At 42.2% G+C, this 21,653-nt stretch overlaps 1 protein-coding gene across 1 annotated transcript in view; it reads left to right on the plus strand.

Annotated features, from left to right (window-relative positions):
• The window catches only part of ECEL1 (endothelin converting enzyme like 1), a 119,923-nt gene that overhangs the window by 63,966 nt on the left and 34,304 nt on the right, over positions 1-21,653 (plus strand). Inside the window, exons 7-9 of the mRNA XM_073675251.1 lie at positions 10,870-11,092; positions 11,951-12,049; positions 12,232-12,306. Coding sequence (XP_073531352.1) covers positions 10,870-11,092; positions 11,951-12,049; positions 12,232-12,306 — 397 coding nt within the window. The remainder of the gene's footprint in view (positions 1-10,869; positions 11,093-11,950; positions 12,050-12,231; positions 12,307-21,653) is intronic.

Genomic DNA, 21,653 nt, shown 5'->3' on the forward strand with positions numbered 1-21,653 from the left:
TATTGTAACAAAAGCCTCATTCCAAGTTGTAGATATAATATATTTCTTTTTAAATGAAACCAGTTTTCAGCCCTGAACCAGTAGCTTCATTATGTGCAAAACATGCATAACACAAGCGACCTAGTGTAGCACAATCTAGTGTCCTCAGGAGCTTCATTACTGATGACTTTATTAAGAGAAACCACACTCTTTTCTATGAAAGCTACTTCCTTCAAGGGGACATATCTGATGAAACGCTCTTCTACTCACTTGACCGCTGCAGCCAATCACAGGCTTCAGCAGTCCAGCAGTGACTTCCTAAAAGGAACAGGCGTCACTTCTAAGCCAGAACAGACCTCCAGAGCAGCCTGCACTGGATCCACAGGGCTGCTGGTAGGTGAGTATGCCTTTGTTCTCTATTTTATGAGCATTCTTGCTAAAAAAAACTCCAAACCTCTTTTAAAAAGTTTGAAATAAAATATACACTATCAGCGTTCAAATGTTAGTATGCTGAGGTGAGCTATGAGCTTTCATATTCTACAGTTTCAGAACCTACGCAGTTCTACTGAAACACATTTAGGTCACCATTGAATTTAACAGTAATCTACATTTAATTAATTAAATCAAGGAGGTGTCCAAATATTGGTCTATGGCTGGGATTCCTGGGACGTCAGAGTACGCATTTGAGGTGAGGATGTTTTGCATGGAGTACATGTCTGAGGTGAGGCTGCTAAGAAGTCGATTCCTAAAACTCTTCTTGCAGTTTCTCCAAAATCATATAGCCACTAACAATAGTCAAGGGCCAGGCCTTTGTCTCATCTTTTGTCATTTTCTATTTATGTCTTGGGATTTTATGAACCGCTATCCAGATGACATCACCACAATATAAATGGTTTATTATTTTTACTCTTATTATGCCTGTCCTATATTTATTAAAAACTAGATCCCCTTAAAGACAGAATTTATGCATTATACAATTTGACACTCATAAATTAATAGCAATGACTATATAAACCCGAAGCCTATACTTAAGATTCTGTTCTATTTAGTATAGTATTTCCTTTATTTAATTACTATTATATTTCTATCTGCTGTTATTTGGCTTGCAGCACTCTACATGGCTTGGTAATAAAAATTCTCTGTGCCTGCTTTGACAAAAACAACTAAAAAAAATACAAGATTAAATCTGGAGCTAGAAAGGATAGCGCAGCAACATATTTGTGCCTTCTGGCATTACCTATGTGTGGAGATGCAGACTGATTTGTACACAGTCATAGGAGCAAGATGTAGGCAATGAGTGAAGGACATAATTTCTATCCACAGACAGCTGTTTTTCTCTTATTAGATGTTCACATGGTTTTGGGCCTTTTAGAGGCAGGTCCTCCAATTTAATATAAAAATAAGTTATGTTATACTGTAATATGAGAAGTACAACTTTACAACATATTTAATTTTAAGTTCCAAAAAATCAAAGGGGTACTTAAAAATTGTGAAGACTTTCTACAGTAAATTGCTTGTCTAGTCATGCCCAACCATAAAACTTAAAATGCTACATAAGATGGCTGCAGCATAGGAGACGTCCTGGAGGCAAGAGTGGGGAAAATAGCTGTAGGTCACTGGCTGAATAAAAGAGTATCTGTAAGTTAGTAAGCAGAGATGAGAGAGGAAGCTTAATAAGATGCCGCTTTGGAGGCAAGTAACAGAATCCTGACTTTTATTGAAGAAGAGGAAGGTATCAGTGCAACCAAAGACATAACCTAAAGTCCCCGATATACAAAATCTATAACGGGTTCCCAATAAAGATATGGAATTTATTACACTGGTGTCTTCTTATGTGGCAGAGAGAACTTTGGGGTCCTACAGCCACCAGGACCTACATTGCCTTCTACCTCAGCACCACCTACAAAAGTGGTGGGGAACCTCAGGCCCTTGGGCCATTTACGGATCTTATATTCGGCCCCAGGCAGATTCTGCGATGCCCTCCCAGGGCTATGGGGGATACTCGGAGCCGGGCCTTCCGGATGTTGTGGGGGAAAGCAGTCGTGGCCTTGACCCGTTCCGTGCCCAGGGCTGTCACATAAAAAAGAGTTGGGCTTTTGAGGTTGAGTGGTTATTCGACTACGCCACCTGCGGTTCCTGATGATGGCCACCAGCGTTGCGACAGTCCTCTGAGGCCGGTGTTCTAGCAGCACAGTTGGTACTACTCCCCACAGGCGGAGTAGGTCTCAGGGCAGTGGGTTGGAGGACTATGTGGAAGTATGGTGGGTGCAGTGCCGCGCAAGAATAAACAAGCGGAGGCAGTGTATGAAGTCATCCGGGTCTTTACTCACTTCAGATGAACTTTCAGCCGCAAAGCTTCTCCTTCTCCTCCCGCTTGTGTTCCTCCTTGGGATCCACTAAGCTGCCAGGCTTTTCCAATAGTGACGTGAAGTACACAGTCAGATATCGGGGGTCAGTCACCCCTCTTGCAGCAGGAATCCCTCTGGCTATGCCAGAGTGAAGAATACAGGTGGCACTCCGCTCCGTCCGTATCCCCCTGGGATCCTTTTGCCTGTGGAGCCTATCTCCTCTGCTCCCCTCCAAGGCCTTCTTAGAACAGGACCCTGACCGGGCCGAGACATTGGTTAACTCTGACCCGCTCCTCGTCTCAAGGCCAGAGTACGAGGACCGTGTATCTTCAGCTAGCTGCAGACTCTTGCTGGACCCTGACAGAAGACCACAATCAAAAGACCTTGAACTTAAGATGGCCGTGAATTATATAGATTCTATACGTGCTTCCTGTAAGTGTGTCCTCCACCCTCACCCACTACCTGGTTCCCCCTATCTTTGGTTCCCCCCCCCGATCTCCTCTATCCCGGGCCGGAGCCGCACCCTGGTGCATTTAGGCCCCAATCAGGATAGGAGTGATGTAGTGTTGAGTGGTGAAGTGGGGTCCTGTGAGATGCTCCATCCTTACCTGGAAGAGGAGATACCACACCTCTATCTGAGGTGCAGTACCCCTGTGGCGACTGAACCCTCAGGGGCGCCACAATTCTGAGGGACCACAGTACTTGGGCTGGCAGCTGTATTTTGCTGGCCACCAGCCCATAAATTTCTTCTTGCTCTGTGTGCACGTGCACGCAGTGTTCATTACTGAATGCGGAGGTGCATATAGTGAAAGTTTATGTCCTGACATCAGTGCTAGCGTCAGGATGTACTTTGTGGGAGAAGTTAGAGCGCAATTTGTACGGCCCCCGAAGGATGGTATAAATATTCAAATGGCCCTTGGCAGAAAAAAGATTCCCCACCCCTGACCTACAGTATGCCACTGGGTATAGCGACTAACTGAGAGCAGAGGTGTTAAAATAATCATTGCAGAGAGAGAGATCAACAGGGGGCAGACATACCATTGGTTCAACCCGTGCAGCCAAACAGGGGTCCAAGAAGTAAGGGGGACCACTTCCACATGAAATTGTGCATTACGGTGAGATATTGGACTGTAAAGGGCCCATACATGGTGGCTCAGTGGTTAGCACTGTAGCCTTGCAGCACTGGTGTCCTGGGTTTAAATCCCACCAAGGACAACATTTGCAAGTAGTTTGTATGTTTTCCTCGTGTTTACATGGGTTTCCTCGGGGTTCTCCAGCTTCCTCCCACACTCCAAAGACATACTGATAGGGAATGTAGATTGTGAGCCCCAATGGGGACAGTGCCGATAATGTCTGTAAAGCGCTGTGGAATTAATGGCGATATATAAGTGAGTATAATAATAATATATTGTTCTTCTGTCTATATCAGCACCCAATCACAAGCTGATCTCTCTGTAAATTATTTTCATTGTAAGGCTGTGTGCCCACGATGCGTTTTTTAAGCATTTCCGCAGCGGCAAAAACGCTGCAGAAATGCTTAAAAAACGCATTGTAGAAGGCTTGCCATGTTCCCCAATGATAATCCGCATGTGTTGTGCACATGCTGCGGAAATTTCCGCTGCGAGTTATCATTGAAGAAAAAAAACAGCACTACCAATTATTTTGCGGAAGTGCTCCGTTTTCGCCACCATTGACTTTCATTGGAACGCATGGATTACGCATCACTGGATCTGTACATGCGGAATCCAAGCGTTTCAATGTGCGGATGGTACCCGGGTGTGGAGGAAAGGAGACTCTCCTCCGGACCCGGGTACCATAGAACCTGTAAAAAAAAGAATAAAATAAAAAATAAATATTAGATTTGCCTTCTGATGGCCCGCGGTCTCCTTGTCTTCACTTGCTGGCAGATCTCGGTGGACTCAAGGACCTGCGCTGACGTCAAAGTCATGTGACGGCAGGTCCTTCAGTGTAGTGTACCGCAAGCTGCCGGCAAGCCAGGACGGAGCGAAGCAAGACTGCGGGGGCCATCGGAAGGTAAGTATAGATTTTTATTTTTTTTTTACCATTCTTTCGGTCATACTATATAAATCCATGCAGTTTGCATGGATTTATATAGCGTGACCAAGTTGTCAAGCACTTTCCAAGTGATGCTAAAATCGCTTGGAAAGTGCTTGTCAACCCGCATGCAGAAATGCATGTGAAGAACGCTTCACTTCCGCATGTCCCTGGCAGGAAAAACGCATGTACAATCCGCATGTACAATCCGCATGTACAATCCGCATGTACAATCCGCATGTACAATCCGCATGTACAATCCCCATGCGTTTTTTCTGCCAGGGAGATGCAGAAACGCTCAGGAAAAAATCCTGAGCATTTCTGCATCGTGGGCACATAGCCTAAAAGTTTTTTCAAAATCATGTACACAAAAACAATTGATTTCCCAGTTTCGAAACAGTGACAAATGAAAGACTCTTGTCTAGTGACATCCTTGTGTCCTTGAGAAGATAAAGCATAGTGTTTGCGAAAGGGAATCTGTCAGCCCAAACTAATAGTGTAAGCTAAGCACATAGCCTTGTAGGGGCAATAGCTCGTGTAAAAATTTCACATTTAGGGTATGTTCACACATCACGTTTTTGACATGTTTTCTTGTGTTTTTTCCACATGTTGTTGCATGAAAAAAAGCAGTATTTTACTGTCCCAACAAATGAAATGTGATTTTTCATGCACATGTTGTTTTTTTTACCTTCCAGATTTGAAGCAGTTTCAAACCTGCAGCATATAAATTCTTTCAGCCTTTTTGAGCCATTTAAATGAATCAGAAAAACGGAACAACAAAAAGCATCAAAATCTTCCTGACAAGAGACACGATTTTGATGCAGAAATGTCTGCAGCAAATATTTAAATTTAAACTGTCACCAGGTTTTTGCTATGTAATCTGAGAGCACCAAGATGTGGGATCTGAGACCCTGATTAAAGTGATCTTTCACTTACTAGGCTGTGTTTTGCTGTTTCAATACAATCAGTGTTTTATCAGCAGGAGATTTTCACTACATGACGAGTGGCCTCGTGCATCCTAGTCCAACCAAGACCTCACCACTGATTAGCAGCTCTCTATCACTATACAATATACACAGAAAGCTGGGGTGTGAGTGAGGTTACACACAGCTCAACAAGCTGAGCTGTGCTAGAACTGCAGCAGAGAAAACTGAGACTCTATCATAACCCAAGAAATTAGGAGATACATCACTGGATTCAGGGTCTCTGACCCTATATCATGCTGCTGTCAGATTCCATAGCAAAAACCTGCAAAAAAAATTCCATGTAGGCGGTGCGTTTTTGGTGCATTTTCGCAACGTTTTTTCAGCGCGGAATTGGGCCAAAAACGCTAGGGAATCCTTCTGACAGCTAATTCAATGACAATGCTGAAGTGCTGTACACATGATCAGGAATTTTCCTGTCAGGATTTACAGTGTGTTTAAATCTCCAGCATGTCAATTTTTTGTGCGGTTTTGCCGTGTTTTCCACCCATTGACTTCAATTGAGTGAGTCAAAACCGCAGCAAAAATGCAGGTGTAAAAATGTTTGTGGATTTTCTGTGGATTTTTGCTGCGGATTTGACTGACTTCTTTTTTCAACTATCTTTATTTAGATCCAAAAAGCATTAATTGCTGTACAAATACGCATCAAAAAATGCATGCAAAAACGCACCAAAATTGCTTGTTTTTTCCACAGCATTTTTGCTGCCAAGAAATGCAGAAACCTTGCAGAAATTTCTGCAATCAAATATTCAACATGCACACATAGCCTTAAAGTATGCGCACATACCCTTGGTCTTCTAATTGCATCTGTTCTGCAGAAACTAAACTTTAATCAAACACTCTAATTAGGGTGTTCGGTGCACCTATGGCATGGTCAGGAGGCTAAATGCACTGTAACGCCCGCTGGTTTTGCATGCCGCCGCCTTCCTTACTGGTAATTGACTGCGCTAACTTGCCTGGAGTGAGCATTATGCGGAGAGAGCTCAGGCAACTTAGCACTATCGATCACCAAGGGAGGTGAGGATAGGTAAAGCCAGTGGGTGGAGTAGTGCATTAAGAGTTAGCACTCTAATTAGCAAATTTTGTTAAACTTCAGTTTCTACAGAGCAGAGACAGTGAATAATATACTAATGGTATGATTTTAGAGGGGCTATGTGATTAAGGTTAAAATATCAATTTGTGACTTCCCCTTACATGCCCCCTTACACAAACTGCTGATTGTTAAGGATCTTGGTTGTGAGAACCTCAAAAAAGGTCTACTGCTCAGGAAGCTCAACCACTCAGCTACTGCATGCAGTGTGAGCACAGAGCAGTGTACAGTAGAAACTCCATGGATCTATACACTGCTCTGTGCATGGGCTCATTGACATTCTGCTGAGCCTGTATGCATCTATGTGAACATGCTGCATGCAAGACTTGAGCGCTTCAGCCTCTTTAGCAATGTACTTCAGAATTGTTTTTTAAACGATTGGTTTTCAGGACCTAGACCCCAATAAGCAGCAGCAGCAACCATGTTTTAGGGGGCATAACATTTTAAGAAAAAAAAACAAATGATAAATAGACTTTAATGATTATCATACTGAAGCTAGTCATCCAACAAACTTCATATCTTCTCTGCTTTCTGGAGATGCTCATGACAAAGTCACTTTAATAGTCCAACATTTAAAGACGGCTTATTTGTCATAATCATGGCATGTATTTACCCTGTGTGAATGTCACTGTTCTCTTGAATATGGAGCTGTTTTTCTTTTTGTTCCTTTACCTCTCTGTTCTTCTGTTCCTGGGATATGGACCATTCGTCCCTGTATGTAAATCTGGTTTTGTTAGCCAAGTGGATGTGGCTATCAACTCTTCTCTGTGGATGTCTTCATGAGGCTAAAAGACTATTGTTATGAACGTGTACACACACAGTAATGGAAAAAGGGAAGTTTAACCACAGGGAGATGCCTCACCTATACCCAACTGGTCCATGTATAGACTAGAAAGGCCCTAGCCGCACAACTAAAAACACCACCTCGGATGTAACTCCCTAAAATGTCGTCCAGGGATTGCTCATACCTCCTGAGTTGCCAGAGGGGAAGCCACAACACACTGGAAACAAAGGAAAAGGAAAGTGTGAAGGAAGATACAAAAACCCAGGGTGAGAAACTAAAACATGTTCATATTGAATAGAGAGGGAAAACTAAGGAGAACCAAAATTAAAGGAACAAATAACCTCCTGGAAACCTAACAGTGGTGAAAGAAGGAAACAGTGGTGGAAAAAAAGCAAAGAAACTCACTGCAGGAAAACAACAGGAGTTTAGCAAACAAGGTAAACCCCTTAGCTGAAGAGCTGAAACACCAGAACACACATCCACCAAGAGGTATAGCCAGTAAGGAAGTGCAGTGAAGGGTGAACATATAAAACCCCACCCAGAATGTGAGAGGGCAAAACCAAAATGGGAACATAAGAAACACCTGGAGAAGAGAAAACCAAGAAGAAAACAAAAGACAATAGAAACCATCAGCATTTGGACAGGGAACAAAGGGCAATAGCTCAGCAGACAGAGAAACTGGCCATGCAGCAACAGGTCACTGGATCGAGTCCCCAAACAGAGCCATGACTATAAGATTTAAATACAGGGAAGTGGGGGCCAAGTCTCAGGAATGGAGAAATGCAGGAATAAAAGTAACATCAGTGACAGATTCAGGAGAGAAGCAGCATTTACACCAATTTAAAAATTTATAAATTTATGTGAAGTGACAGGTTCTCTTTAAGACAGCAAATGAGAGCACACATTGAGGTTAAAAGAATGGGCTAGCCTACTTTTCTTAGAATATTAGTCACTGCATCCTGTCAATATATTTAATTTCTGAAAAGTAGACTTGTTCTGCATAGAAGCTGAAGAAATTATTTGTTTTCTAAAGTTTGGTCATTTATGGTATGAACTTTTATTCATTTATTTTGGGGAGGGGTCTCTTAATTCACATAATTTTCTCTTGTCCTCAACCATGTCATTTAAATATATTCCCCTTTTTTTCTGTTTTACAATCGATTCCCTCAGCATTCACGTTTCGCTGGTGACCTGCGTCTTTTGCTTTCCAGCCCCCATCTCAATCATTATTCCTCTCTGTATCTTCTTCCTTCCCTTTAATGTCACACACAGCCCTGGGCTGACTCATATCTGACATGCCACAGCCTTTTCCAGACTGGACTCTATGGATGGAGCATTAAGCTAATGGTCATTGATCTAGTGAGGGTTTGCTGTGTTCTGAATGTCAATGTTTTGAGTTTCATAATAATTGTCTGAGCAGAGGAGCTACACAATATGCCTGTACTCAGTGCAAGTGCTGGAATTGTAATGCAGCAAGAAAAATAATTACATTACTTTATGTATAGCTCTACTGTATATTCCTGCAGAAGTAGAAATAAGACAATGCTGTATTTATGATGTGCAGCCATGGAATAATGTATAAGGAATCTTCTTATAACAGCTCTTTGTGATGTAAGGTGCACTGTCTTATACAAATCAGTGAAATAATACAAGTTTCATTTGAAGAAAGTGCTGTCTAGGGTTTTCTATGAAAATCTTTCTATTCCATGTGGAATCTTTCTCATTACTATCATGCACATATGCAACTGTGTTTGTAAATGCTGAACAAAGCTCCCAGAGTCTGGAGAATGTGTTTATTAGGAAACTGGAAATTACTCATACATCATTGTAATTACTAGGATTATAAAGGTTCTAATTAATTTGTTGATTGAATATGCCAAACGGCTAGCTCCAAGGGGCTCATGAAAATGAGTCTGTAACGCTGGTGGGTGTGGACCACTGTGCTTCTGGCTTTGAGGGGCGCAACTAAGGTGATTAAGTGGCTACTTGGCCTTCACTAGCGCCTCTGATGGTGAGGTTAGACTTGGGCCGCAGGATAGTCACCATGTGCCACTCCAGGGCAGTGTCCTGACCTGCAGCAGCTGACTCACGGGTCAGAGCAGATATGCGAGGTACATCCCTATGCAAAACAGAAGAGTAGTCAGATGGTCCGGGGTGGGGGCAGGCAGCACAAGTTCACAAACAAAGCCGGGGTCAGGAACGGAGAGATCAGAACAGATGAGTAGACAAGCCGGGATGATAACAGAGAAGACTAAACAGAGGTACACCTTTGTAAAGTGGCCAAGAGCGGTAGTCATGACCATGCTGCTGTCCTGTTACGCTCTGGCACTTTACAGAAAAACAGTGTCCCAGTCCCAGTGTGCAGTTAGGTTAGGAGTGCATCATACTCACTTGTAGGCTCCAGGCCTCCATCTTCAGGAGCCACAGCACACAACTCAGGGGACACCAAGTTCATTGCAGCAAGCACACGTTTATTGGTCAGTTCAAATTCATCAGGTTGTAACATGTGGGATAGGGCACAACACGTAATATTTCTTACTTCCTTAGTACAACATCTCTTCAGTATCTCAACCACTCATTCGTTCTGGACTATCCCTAAGCCCACTGACTCCGTCAGCCTCACGAATTTCCTGTCCACCTCAGCAATGCACTCGGAATTCATTACCTTCTGTCTGCATGGGTCCCCATCCATCTTCATCTGTACGCCAGAGGACACGTTGTGCCCGGCAGCCCCTATGCTAGACCTTGGGCTCCGCACGTGACAGGAGCGTTCGCTCAGGATTCCAGTATGGCCTCCCACTGCTTCGAACAACTGGTACATGCCAGCCATAGCAGCCCACTGTACTTGACCTTGTCAATGCACTTCCTTATCTCCCTTACTACAAGGAAGTGCCCCCTTTTTACCATCACTAGTCCCTACCCACTGTGGGCTAGTCCTGTACATTAACTGTATCTTATCTTTCTAACATCAACTAACTACCATCAATGTACACTAAGCATCTTGTCACTATGTTGTGTCTATGTCTAATCCTATTCTTACCCTGCACTATACACTACTCACATTGTACATTAACACGTTACATTACTTGTACTCTGTACATTACCATAACACAATATAAGAGACACACATCACTATTCACATTACATGTAAAACCGCATGACACTGCACACATGGCGCGATTGTTGTCTTCAGGGGCAGGAACTTAGCAGAACAGTCCACCACTCTTGCACCTTAGAACCTAAGCTCAGGCAAGGTCTGGAGGGCAGCGCTGCCTGATATAGCACCTGCTGGTTGGTGATTGGCTGGGGAATCTAAACCCTGTAGGACGCAGCAGGGTTAAATTCCTTTAGGATCTGGTCGTGCCCCCCTATAGCCATGTGTAAACATCAGGAATATACAGCAAAGTTGGAAGTGCGAGGTGGCCTGACATGAGGATAAGCAGAGCTGTGAACGCAACGAGTAGCAGGGTGCTGGGAACACGTGTGAGTTACCGCCGTGACAGAGTCACTTTCAATGAATATTTGTCCAAAATCAGTAGTTGTGTAAAATTTTATCTTCAGTAATACTTTGACCTTCATAGTCTAGGAGGTATCAACCTTGTTCTTTATTTGATGCTATGTTCCTTGCAGTGTCCTACACAATTACATGCTATGGCGACTTGTAGTAGTCCTGAGTGAGCATCTTTCCACTCCTTTCCGAGATGCACTTCATGAGTTGTCTAAGGAGATGGAGGGTTCGGAGAAGCAGCTGGAGCTGGGAAAAGTCTGCCTTACACAAGCCAATAAACATTTTGGGATGGCACTGGGAGCCCTGTTTGTAGAAGAGTATTTCTCATCATCCAGCAAAACTAAGGTAACTAAACTTGATTATATTTGACCACAAAAATGGTAACAGAAAAAAAAAAAACTGGAGAGCTTACAATATGTGTTAATGTGGTTACCTGATCCTGATTACCAGATACATCAAAATAATAATGGAGCAGCAGGGCGCATGCATTGCCTGCCACTCCATTCAACTACTTCTGCCCAGGGTCTTTTGGCCAGGCTAGAAGGGTAGAAAAAAAATCCAATGGAAAGGTAATCATTTATGCAGACTGGAATAGGGTTAAAAGTATTAGGTTTGGGCCGGGTCACACGAGTGATGATTCTCTCTTCTGAGAGAATCAGATTGAATATGGTAATGACATTCTGCTCAAACTCTGATCCGGTTTTGAGCTGAGGGTCAGTTTACTGTGATACGATTCTATTGGATGAGAGAATCATATCCTAGGTGCAGGGAAGGCGGAGAACTTAATTTCTCCATCTTCTCCACTGTCTGAGTCCACGTAATCGGACAGCACTCGGATTACATCCGAGTGCAGTCTGATGTTTTACACACACCCATAGACTTGTATGGGTGCGTGTGATTCAAATTGCGGAGCCACTCGCAGCATACTGCAATTCTTTCCACAGACCAATTCAGTCTGTAGAAAAAAACGCAGATCCGCACTGCCCCATAGTAAAACATTGGTCCGAGTGCTATCCGAAAAAACATAGCTAGCACTCGTCCAAATTATACGCCAGTGTGAGCAAGCCCTTGTATGGGTTGTTTGAAGCTATAATCATCCTTCTCTAGGTCTGGCTTTCTGTTTTTCCACCTCCATTATGTTCTATAAAACAATCTTGCAGATTGAGGTTTAATACAGGATTATGTCATTTTTCCTTTGTGCAGGTACAACAGCTTGTTGAAGACATTAAATATATACTAGACAACAGGCTGGATGAGTTAGACTGGATGGACAAAGAGACCAAAGAAGCTGCAAGGGCCAAGGTAAACGGCAAAATCCCAGAGTACATATTGCCATATTTATCACAGCTGGGAGTTTGCACCACTTTATCCAGTCTCGACATTGCTCTGTTAACTAAACCATGCACAAATCTCTCCTGTGCCCTGGAAGTTTCGCTGCAATATATCAGTGTACTGTAGGTAACAAATGTCGTTTCACCTTGCAGCTGAAGCACATGCTGGTGATGATTGGATACCCTGACTTTCTGCTCAAGCCAGACACAATGGATAAAGAATATGAAGTAAGCTTTATCCTCTAATCCATGGGATTCCCATGGACTTTTAGCAACACACCATCAGCTCACAGGCTTTTCACATCTTAATTGACGTGCCACTTTCCAACAAGAAAAGCCAGTGAATCTTCACTTCGGGATCATGATCCCGGGGCTATTATTGCCTAACAGCATTCATCTACCTCATGCTAGCAAAGATATAGCAGAGGGAATTGAGCGCTGTCAGTGTTTGTTGCGAAGAAATAGATTAAAGCCTAATATTTGGTCTATTAGACAATCCATCAGTGTAGGCTATGTGTGCACAATCAGGAGCTGCTTGCAGAAATTTCTGCAGCGTTTCTACACCTCTTGGCAGCAAAAATTCTGCGGAAAATCCGGAGCATTTTTGATGCGTTTTCATGTGTTTTTTGTTCGTTTTTGCCTGTGGATTTGCCATGCGTTTTTTTCAATGCATTGTATAGGAAAAACGCAGGCAAAAAAAAAAAAAGAATTGACATGCTGCTTCTTTTTCTGTACATGAAATTCTGTAAGGAAAATTCCTGATCATGTGCACAGATCTTGCCAAATCTCAAAGGAAATGCTGGGATAAGGTTTGCAATGCGTTTTTGGGGCCAAATCCGCTCAGATTTGCCGCATCAAAAACACATAAAAAATGCACTGTGTGCACATAGCCTAAGGCCTCATTCAGACTTCCGTTTTATTTGGTAAAAGCAAACAAAATGATACGAGTGTCGTCGGTGTTTTGGTCCAATTTTCATCAGTGTTTGGTCAGTGTGTCAGTTTTTACAATTAGGATTGGATTAGTATTTGTGTGTCATCAGTGCTTCATCAAAGATTTTCACATTTGGATAAATAAATAAATGACAAAGCTTTTCCTATCCTTTGCAATGTTACGGACAGCACACTGATTGTACACTGATGCCATCCGTGAGCTGTCCGTGATTTTCACAGACTCATTGACTTGTATTGGGACTTTTCATCCATGATGCCAGTAGAAAACAGATATATGATTTTTACAGTCCACAAAAAAAACAGGGACCTGTGAGCAGCCCCTTAGGCTATAATGGGTACATATTCTATCCATGAAAATCATGATATAATACACTGTTCAAAAAAATAAAGGGAACACTCAAATAACACATCCTAGATCTGAATGAATGAAATATTCTCATTGAATACTTTGTTCTGTACAAAGTTGAATGTGCTGACAACAAAATCTCACAAAAATCATCAATGAAAATAAAATTTATTAACCAATGGAAGCCTGGATTTGCAGTCACCCCCAAAATTAAAGTGGAAAAACACACTACAGGCTGATCCAACTTTGATGTAATGTCCTTAAAACAAGTCAAAATGAGGCTCAGTATTGTGTGTGGCCTGCACGTGCCTGTATGACCTCCCTACAACGCCTGGGCATGCCCCTGATGAGGTTGCGGATGGTCTCCTGTGGGATCTCCTCCCAGACCTGGACTAAAGCATCCGCCGACTTCTGGATTCCTGTGGTGCAACGTGACGTTGGTGGATGGAGCGAGACATGATGTCCCAGATGTGCTCAATCGGATTCAGGTCTGGGGAACGGGCGGGCCAGTCCATAGCTTCAATGCCTTCATCTTGCAGGAACTGCTGACACACTGCAGCAACATGAGGTCTGGCATTGTCCTGCATTAGGAGGAACCCAGGGCCAACCGCACCAGCATATGGTCTCACAAGGGGTCTGAGGATCTCATCTCGGTACCTAATGGCAGTCAGGCTACCTCTGACGAGCACATGGAGGGCTGTGCGGCCCTCCAAAGAAATGCCACCCCACACCATTACTGACCCACTGCCAAACCGGTCATGCTGAAGGATGTTGCAGGCAGCAGATCGCTCTCCACGGCGTCTCCAGACTCTGTCACGTCTGTCACATGTGCTCAGTGTGAACCTGCTTTCATCTGTGAAGAGCACAGGGCGCCAGTGGAGACTTTGCCAATCCTGGTGTTCTGTGGCAAATGCAAAGCGTCTTGCACGGTGTTGGGCTGTGAGCACAACCCCCATCTGTGGACGTCAGGCCCTCATACCACCCTCATGGAGTCAGTTTCTAACCGTTTGTGCAGACACATGCACATTTGTGGCCTGCTGGAGGTCATTTTGCATGGCTCTGGCAGTGCTGCTCCTGGTCCTCCTTGCACAAAGGCGGAGGTAGCAGTCCTGCTGCTGGGTTGTTCCCCTCCTACGGCCCCCTTCACGTCTCCTGGTGCACTGGCCTGTCTCCTGGTAGCTCCTCCAGCCTCTGGACACTACGCTGACAGACACAGCAAACCTGCTTGCCACAGCTCGCATTGATGTGCCATCCTGGATGAGCTGCACTACCTGAGCAACTTCTGTGGGTTGTAGAGTCCGTCTCATGCTACCACGAGTGTGAAAGCACAACCAACATTCAAAAGTGACCAAAACATCAGTCAGAAAGCATTGGTACTGAGATGTAGTCTGTGGTCCCCACCTGCAGAACCACTCCCTTATTGAGGGTGTCTTGATAATTGCCTATAATTTCCATCTATTGTCTGTTCCATTTGCACAACAGCATGTGAAATTGATTGTCAATCAGTGTTGCTTCCTAAGTGGACAGTTTGATTTCACAGAAGTTTGATTTACTTGGAGTTATATTCTGTTGTTTAAGTGTTCCCTTTATTTTTTTTGAGCAGTGTACATTATGTGGAAAAATGAATGTCTGAACGAGGTCTAACACTGACAGGCTTGATCATGCTCTGCACTACATGAGTAGTACAGGGTGTTATCAATGTGATCAAAGGATCGCATGTTCAAGTTCCCTTATGTGACTAATAAATATTGTAAAAATAATAAAAGAAAAAAATGTTTTTAAGTGTTTTAAAGTAATTCAATTTTTCAGAATAAAAAGTTTTATCAAATTAAAGACAAATGACAAAAATACACATCTGGTATGACCAAATCCATAATGACCAGTACAATAAAAATACATCATTATTTATCCCACTTGGTGAAAAAAAGTAAAAAAAAAAATGATGATAGAATTGTCATTAATTAAAACAAATATCAAAAAGTTAAATGTATCCCAATATGGTACCAATCAAAACTAAACCTTGTATGTAAAAATAAAGCCCACATTAAGCCCTGTACTCAGAAAATGAAAATGTTAAAGCTCTCAGAATGTGATGCAAACAAATAATTATTCAAAAAGTGATATTTTTTTTATGCAAAAGTAGTTAAACATAAAAAGTGTTATAAATTGGGTATCACTGTAATTGTATTGACCAGTACTGTAAAACTATATTGTATTATTTATCCCAAACAGGAAACTCAGTAAAAAAGTACAAAAAATACTATTGTAGTTTTTTGTTCATCTTGCTTACAAAAAAATGTAATAAAAAGTCATATGTACCCAAAAATGGGTAACAGTGAAATAAACACTTTGTCCTGCAAAAAAATAAACCCCCCAAAAGCCTGTACATGAAAAATATAAACGTTATGAGCCTAAGAAGATGGTGACCAAAACAAATTATTTTTTTTGAGGGGGGAGCAAAAGAAGTAAAAGATTAAAAAACTAAATCAATGGGGTATTTTCATTATTGTATTGCCCTGCAGAAAAAAAGTGACATATTAAAGAATCACTCCAAACTTTTTATTGCTTAAACCTGTGTAAATGTTCTTATAGTGTAGTTGCAGTAATACTCACTGACATCCGTCTTACTTGGTTTCCAGCGCCCCCTCAGGACCTCTTCTGAGTCCCGTGACAGTTATTCCGACTCACCCGATCACACATGGCTCTATATGTGAGCCGGAAGTCGCTTTTACAGTACAAGTGTGTATGGAGCTTGAGAACGAGGTCCATAGACTTACAAGACGATCATCAGTTAGTATGTTACTGCACCCACACTGCATTACATATACAGTACATTTACACAGGTTTTGGCAATAAAAAGTTTATCGGGAGAGCTTCTTTAATTACTAAATGGTGAACAGTGTTTAAAAATAAAACAAAAAATCTAGAATTGCTGTTTTTTTGTTAATTGCACTTCCCGAAAAGTATAATAAAAAGTGATCAATAAATCATATATACCATTGAAACTCTACATTTTCTAATGCAAAAAAAATAAGCCCTCAGAAAGCTCCAGTGCTGGAAAAGTATTAAACTTATATTCAGAATATGGCGACAAAAAATGTTTTTTCTTTTTCAAAATCCTATTTTTGAATAAAAGTAATAATAACACATAAATTAAACTACATCAATTTGGGGTAGAAAAGGCATTTAAATTTAAAATGTAAAAAAAAAAAAAATTGTGTTTCTTCTTCTATTTCTTTCCATGAAGAGTTAGTAAACGTTAGGTATTAGATTGTATGAACCCCTAAGTCATGCCACTGGCAAATACAACACATCCTGCAAAAAACAAGCCATAATATAGCTACATGTACAAAAACTAACAAGGTTATGGCTCCTTCAAACTCCTTCAACAGGACAATTGAAAAATGAAAAAAATGTGTGTACATTGAAGCAAAATTAAGCCTGGTTCTTAGGAGGTTAAAGGGGTCGTCCACTGCTCAGACAATCCCTTTTCAATTACTATATTCTCCTGTGTAAAATAAAAATAGCCTAAACTCACCTCCGGTGCCAATGCCATCCAGCGATGTGTGCGCCGAGGCCCTAGATGTTATGCCTCATGAGACACAGGGTTTCCCACAATATAGGCTTCACCATCATCTTTACACAGTCCAGCTCCTGACCAGAAGCTGCCAAAGTCGAGTGAACCACATAAGTAGGTCGGGAGTGGCAATATATACATAACAAAATCTAAAGGGCTCCTATTCTTCACCAGCATTGTAGCCCCTTAATTTTACTGTGGGTCCCAGTGGTCCGGACACAATAATTAGTAAGTTTTGGCATATAATGCTTACATTACAGTATATGCCATATGTATATACAGTTATATGAAAAAGTTTGGGCACCCCTATTAATCTTAAGCTTAATGTTTTCTTAAAATTGGTGTTTTTGCAACAGCTATTTCAGTTTGATATATGTAATAACTGTTGGACACAGTAATGTTTCTGCCTTGAAATGAGGTTTATTGTACTAACAGAAAATGTGCAATCTGCATTCAAATAAAATTTGACAGGTGCATAAGTATGGGCACCTCACCAGAAAAGTGACATTAATATTTAGTAGATCCTCCTTTTGCAAAAATAACAGCCTCTAGTCGCTTCCTGTAGCTTTTAATGAGTTCCTGGATCCTGGATGAAGGTATTTTTGACCATTCCTCTTTACAAAACAATTCCAGTTCAGTTAAGTTTGATGGTCGCCGAGCATGGACAGCCCTCTTCAAATGATCCCACAGATGTTCAATGATACTCTGGTCTGGGGACTGGGATGGCCATTCCAGAACATTGTAATTGTTCCTCTGCATGAATGCCTGAGTTGATTTGGAGCGGTGTTTTGGATCATTGTCTTGCTGAAAGATCCATCCCCTGCATAACTTCAACTTTATCACTGATTCTTGAACATTATTGTCAAGAATCTGCTGATACTGAGTGGAATCCATGCGTCCCTCAACTTTAACAAGATTCCGGTTGCCGGCATTGGTCACACAGCCCCAAAGCATGATGGAACCTCCACCAAATTTTACTGTGGGTAGCAAGTGTTTTTCTTGGAATGCTGTGTTTTTTTGACGCCATGCATAGCGCCTTTTTATATGACCAAACAACTCAATCTTGGTTTCATCAGTCCACAGGACCTTCTTCCAAAAATAAATTGGCTTCTCCAAATGTGCTTTTGCATACCTCAGCCGACTCTGTTTGTGGCGTGCTTGCAGAAACGGCTTCTTTCGCATCACTCTCCCATACAGCTTCTCCTTGTGCAAAGTGCGTTGTATAGTTGACCGATGCACAGTGACACCATCTGCAGCAAGTTGATGCTGCAGCTCTCTGGAGGTGGTCTGAGGATTGTCCTTGACTGATCTCACCATTCTTCTTCTCTGCCTTTCTGATGTTTTTCTTGGCCTGACACTTCTGGCCTTAACAAGAACTGTCCCTGTGTTCTTCCATTTCCTTACTATGTTCCTCACAGTGGAAACTGACAGGTTAAATCTCTGAGACAGCTTTTTGTATCCTTCCCCTGAACAACTATGTTGAATAATCTTTGTTTTCAGATCATTTGACAGTTGTTTTGAGGAGCCCATGATGCCACTCTTCAGAGGAGATTCAAACAGGAGAACAACTTGCAAGTGGCCACTTTAAGTAGCTTTTCTCATGATTGCATACACCTGGCTGTGAAGTTCAAAGCTCAATGAGGTTACAAAACCAAAAAAAGTGCTTTAGTAAGTCAGTAAAAAGTAGGTAGGAGTATTTAAAACAAGAAAATGATAAGGGTGCCCATACTTATGCAAATTTTGTTTGAATGCAGATTGCACATTTTCTGTTAGTACAATAAACCTCATTTCAAGGCAGAAACATTACTGTGTCCAACAGTTATTACATATATCAAACTGAAATAGCTGTTGCAAAAACACCAATTTTAAGAAAACATTAAGCTTAAGATTAATAGGGGTGCCCAAACTTTTTCATATAACTGTACCTCTATAGTAAAAACACTTAAAGGGTATCTGTCACCAGGATATTGCTACCTCATATGAGAGCAGCATAATGTAGGAGCTGAGACCCTGATTCCAGCGATGTGTCATTTACTTGGCTACTTGCTACAGTTTTGATAAAATCACTGTTTTATCTGCTGCAGTTCTCTGAATGCTGAGCTCTGTATAACCCCGCGCACACCACTGATTGGCATAGGCAGAAGGCGGTCAATCCCAAAATGTAGTAGCTGTAATAATACTATTAGCAAATAACTCCAATTAGAAATGTAGTATAGTTCTTCTGATTCGCTATATCGCTTACCTCATGTGCGGGGCATTGCAGTAGCTTAGGTATCCATGGTTACGACCTCTGATATAGTGACAGTTAGTTAGTTAGATAGTTGCTAGTGGTTGTAACCATGGATACCTAAGCTACTGCAATGCCCTGCACATGGGGTAAGCAACATAGCGAATCAGAAGAACTATACTATATTTCTAACTGAAGGTATTTGATCATTTTATTATTATTACACCTACTACATATTGGGATATCATCTTGGAGATAGGAATACCCCTTTAAGTCTGCAGACTCAGTGATCCCCACAGAACAGTGTATCCTGCACTTTTAGCATGGCTGGTGCCCAGACTGAAGAAAAGGAACGGCAGAGGTACATAGTGAACTCCTGACATCTTCCACCGTGATGGAGCTGTAAATAATACTGAGCAGCACAGAGATAAGTCAGGAAAAGAGGCAGAGATGCATGCATCTTTGCTTATCTTCCTGCACTCCTCCTGCCCGGCCATTCCACTGCACAGTGCTTTCTACAGCTCTATTGTGGAGTGTAGGAGTGCCGTGTCTCTTCTGTCTGGACGCTGCAATGCCAATTGACATTTTCAGCTACTTTGCAGTCACTGCAGCGGAGGTCGAGAGGGCATTGTGTATCTCCGCTCTACCTCTTCTGCAGTCGGTTTCTTCATACTGTGTGGAGGGCTGTGGGGGCATCATACTCAGTTGAGAGATTATATTGTTTAGGAGCCATCATACTGCATGTGCGTTGGTGTGGGGCCATCCTACTGTGTGTGGTGGGTTGTGTATGTATCTTACTGTTAGGGGGCCACCATAATATCTGGGGTCATCAAACTGTGGGGGGCCATCATACTGAGTGGGGGGCTGTGGGAGCATGATACAGTGTGGGGGCTTTGGGGGCATCATACTGTTTGGTGGTCAGTCATACTGAATGAGGATCTGTGGCGGCATCATACTGTGTGGGCACCATCATGCTGAGTGTGGTGGCCATCATAGTGTGTGGGGGGCTTTGGGGCATCATATTGTACGGTGGTCAGGAGTAACATCATACTATGTGGGTTCCTATGAGGGCTTTGCATTGAGTAGGGGGGAGTTATGGGGGCATCGTACTCTGAGAGTGGCTGTGGCCTGTGGGGTCATCAGACTTTTCTGGGAGCACTGTGGGATCATCATACCTTGCGTGTGAGTGTAACTATGGGAGATCACTGTAGGGGTATAATATTGTGTGTGTGGGGACATTTTTGTGGCTATCACATTCTTTCCTATGTAGGTGCCGCAACACATGTCCCTCACCCTGCCTTTAAAATTTTGAAGGTATGCTCTTCTGTGACTGTGCTTACTCCTCCAAATATTTTTTGGATGGGTAGAGGAGGGAATAATTATGACTTTTGCTATGGGTCACAACGATTTCTGTGTACACCCCTGCAGCAGATGACAAGGGAAACTAACGTATGCGCAGTGCAGTGCACAATGTTGTTCAATTATTTTTTGTATGTTGGTTTTAAGGCATTCACCATGTGGTATAAATGACATATTACCTTTATTCTGTTGGTTACTGTGCTTCTGGCTGTACTGAAATTATCTAGAAATGTTATTTTTTTATTGTTTTATTACTTTAGTCATAACTTTTTGATTTTTCCATTCAAGGCTGTATGAAGGATTCTTTTTTGTGGGATGCATTGTTCTTTTTATTGGTAGATTTTTTTTTTCAAATTTGTTAATTTACTTATGTCCTTGTTTGTTTAATTTGTGGTGATCATCTTATGGGTTAACGCCTTAACGACCACCGTAACGCATTTTTACGGCGGCAGTTAAGGGTACTTATGGCTCAACAACGCTCTTTCACAGCCATGAGGAATAAGTGAATAGCGCCGCCCGGCGGAGGCGGTTCCCGCGGGTGCCAGCCTTCCGGGTATCGATGCCGATCGGGGCTGATTAACCCCTTAAATACCACTTTCAATCGTGAAAGCGCTATTTAAGTAGTTACAAGGGGGTTGCAAGACCCCCTTAGTAACCATCGGATCCCCTCAATGAGAATCTCTGGTCTCAATGATTACCATGGTACCCTGAGATCATGTGATGATCCCAGGGTACGGTGGCCTGTGAGATCCAGCAATAAACTGGGTCTCACAGGCACAGTCAGGCTGAGTCGGTGACTCCCTGACAGATCTCATGCACTGCAATACATGAGTACTGTATATGAGACCAACGATCAAAGTGAAAATTACACATGTCCCACAGTGAGACTTGGTAAAGTAAAAAGAAGTGCCATAAAATATGTAAAGTAAAAAAAGGACAATAAACTATGTAAAAAAGTAAAAAAAAACTAACAAAAAGTGCACACAAATCACTAAAATCCATTTCGCTGTTCAAAATGCAGCGTTTGTGATAAAACAAAAATAAATGAAAAAACGTACACATAATTAGTATCACCGCATCCGGAACGACTGGTTCTATAAAACTGTCACATTATT

This window comes from Phyllobates terribilis, unplaced genomic scaffold (genome assembly GCF_046119375.1).
Source record: "Phyllobates terribilis strain yellow unplaced genomic scaffold, ASM4611937v1 Scaffold_3__8_contigs__length_932513732, whole genome shotgun sequence".
Lineage (NCBI taxonomy): Eukaryota > Metazoa > Chordata > Amphibia > Anura > Dendrobatidae > Phyllobates > Phyllobates terribilis.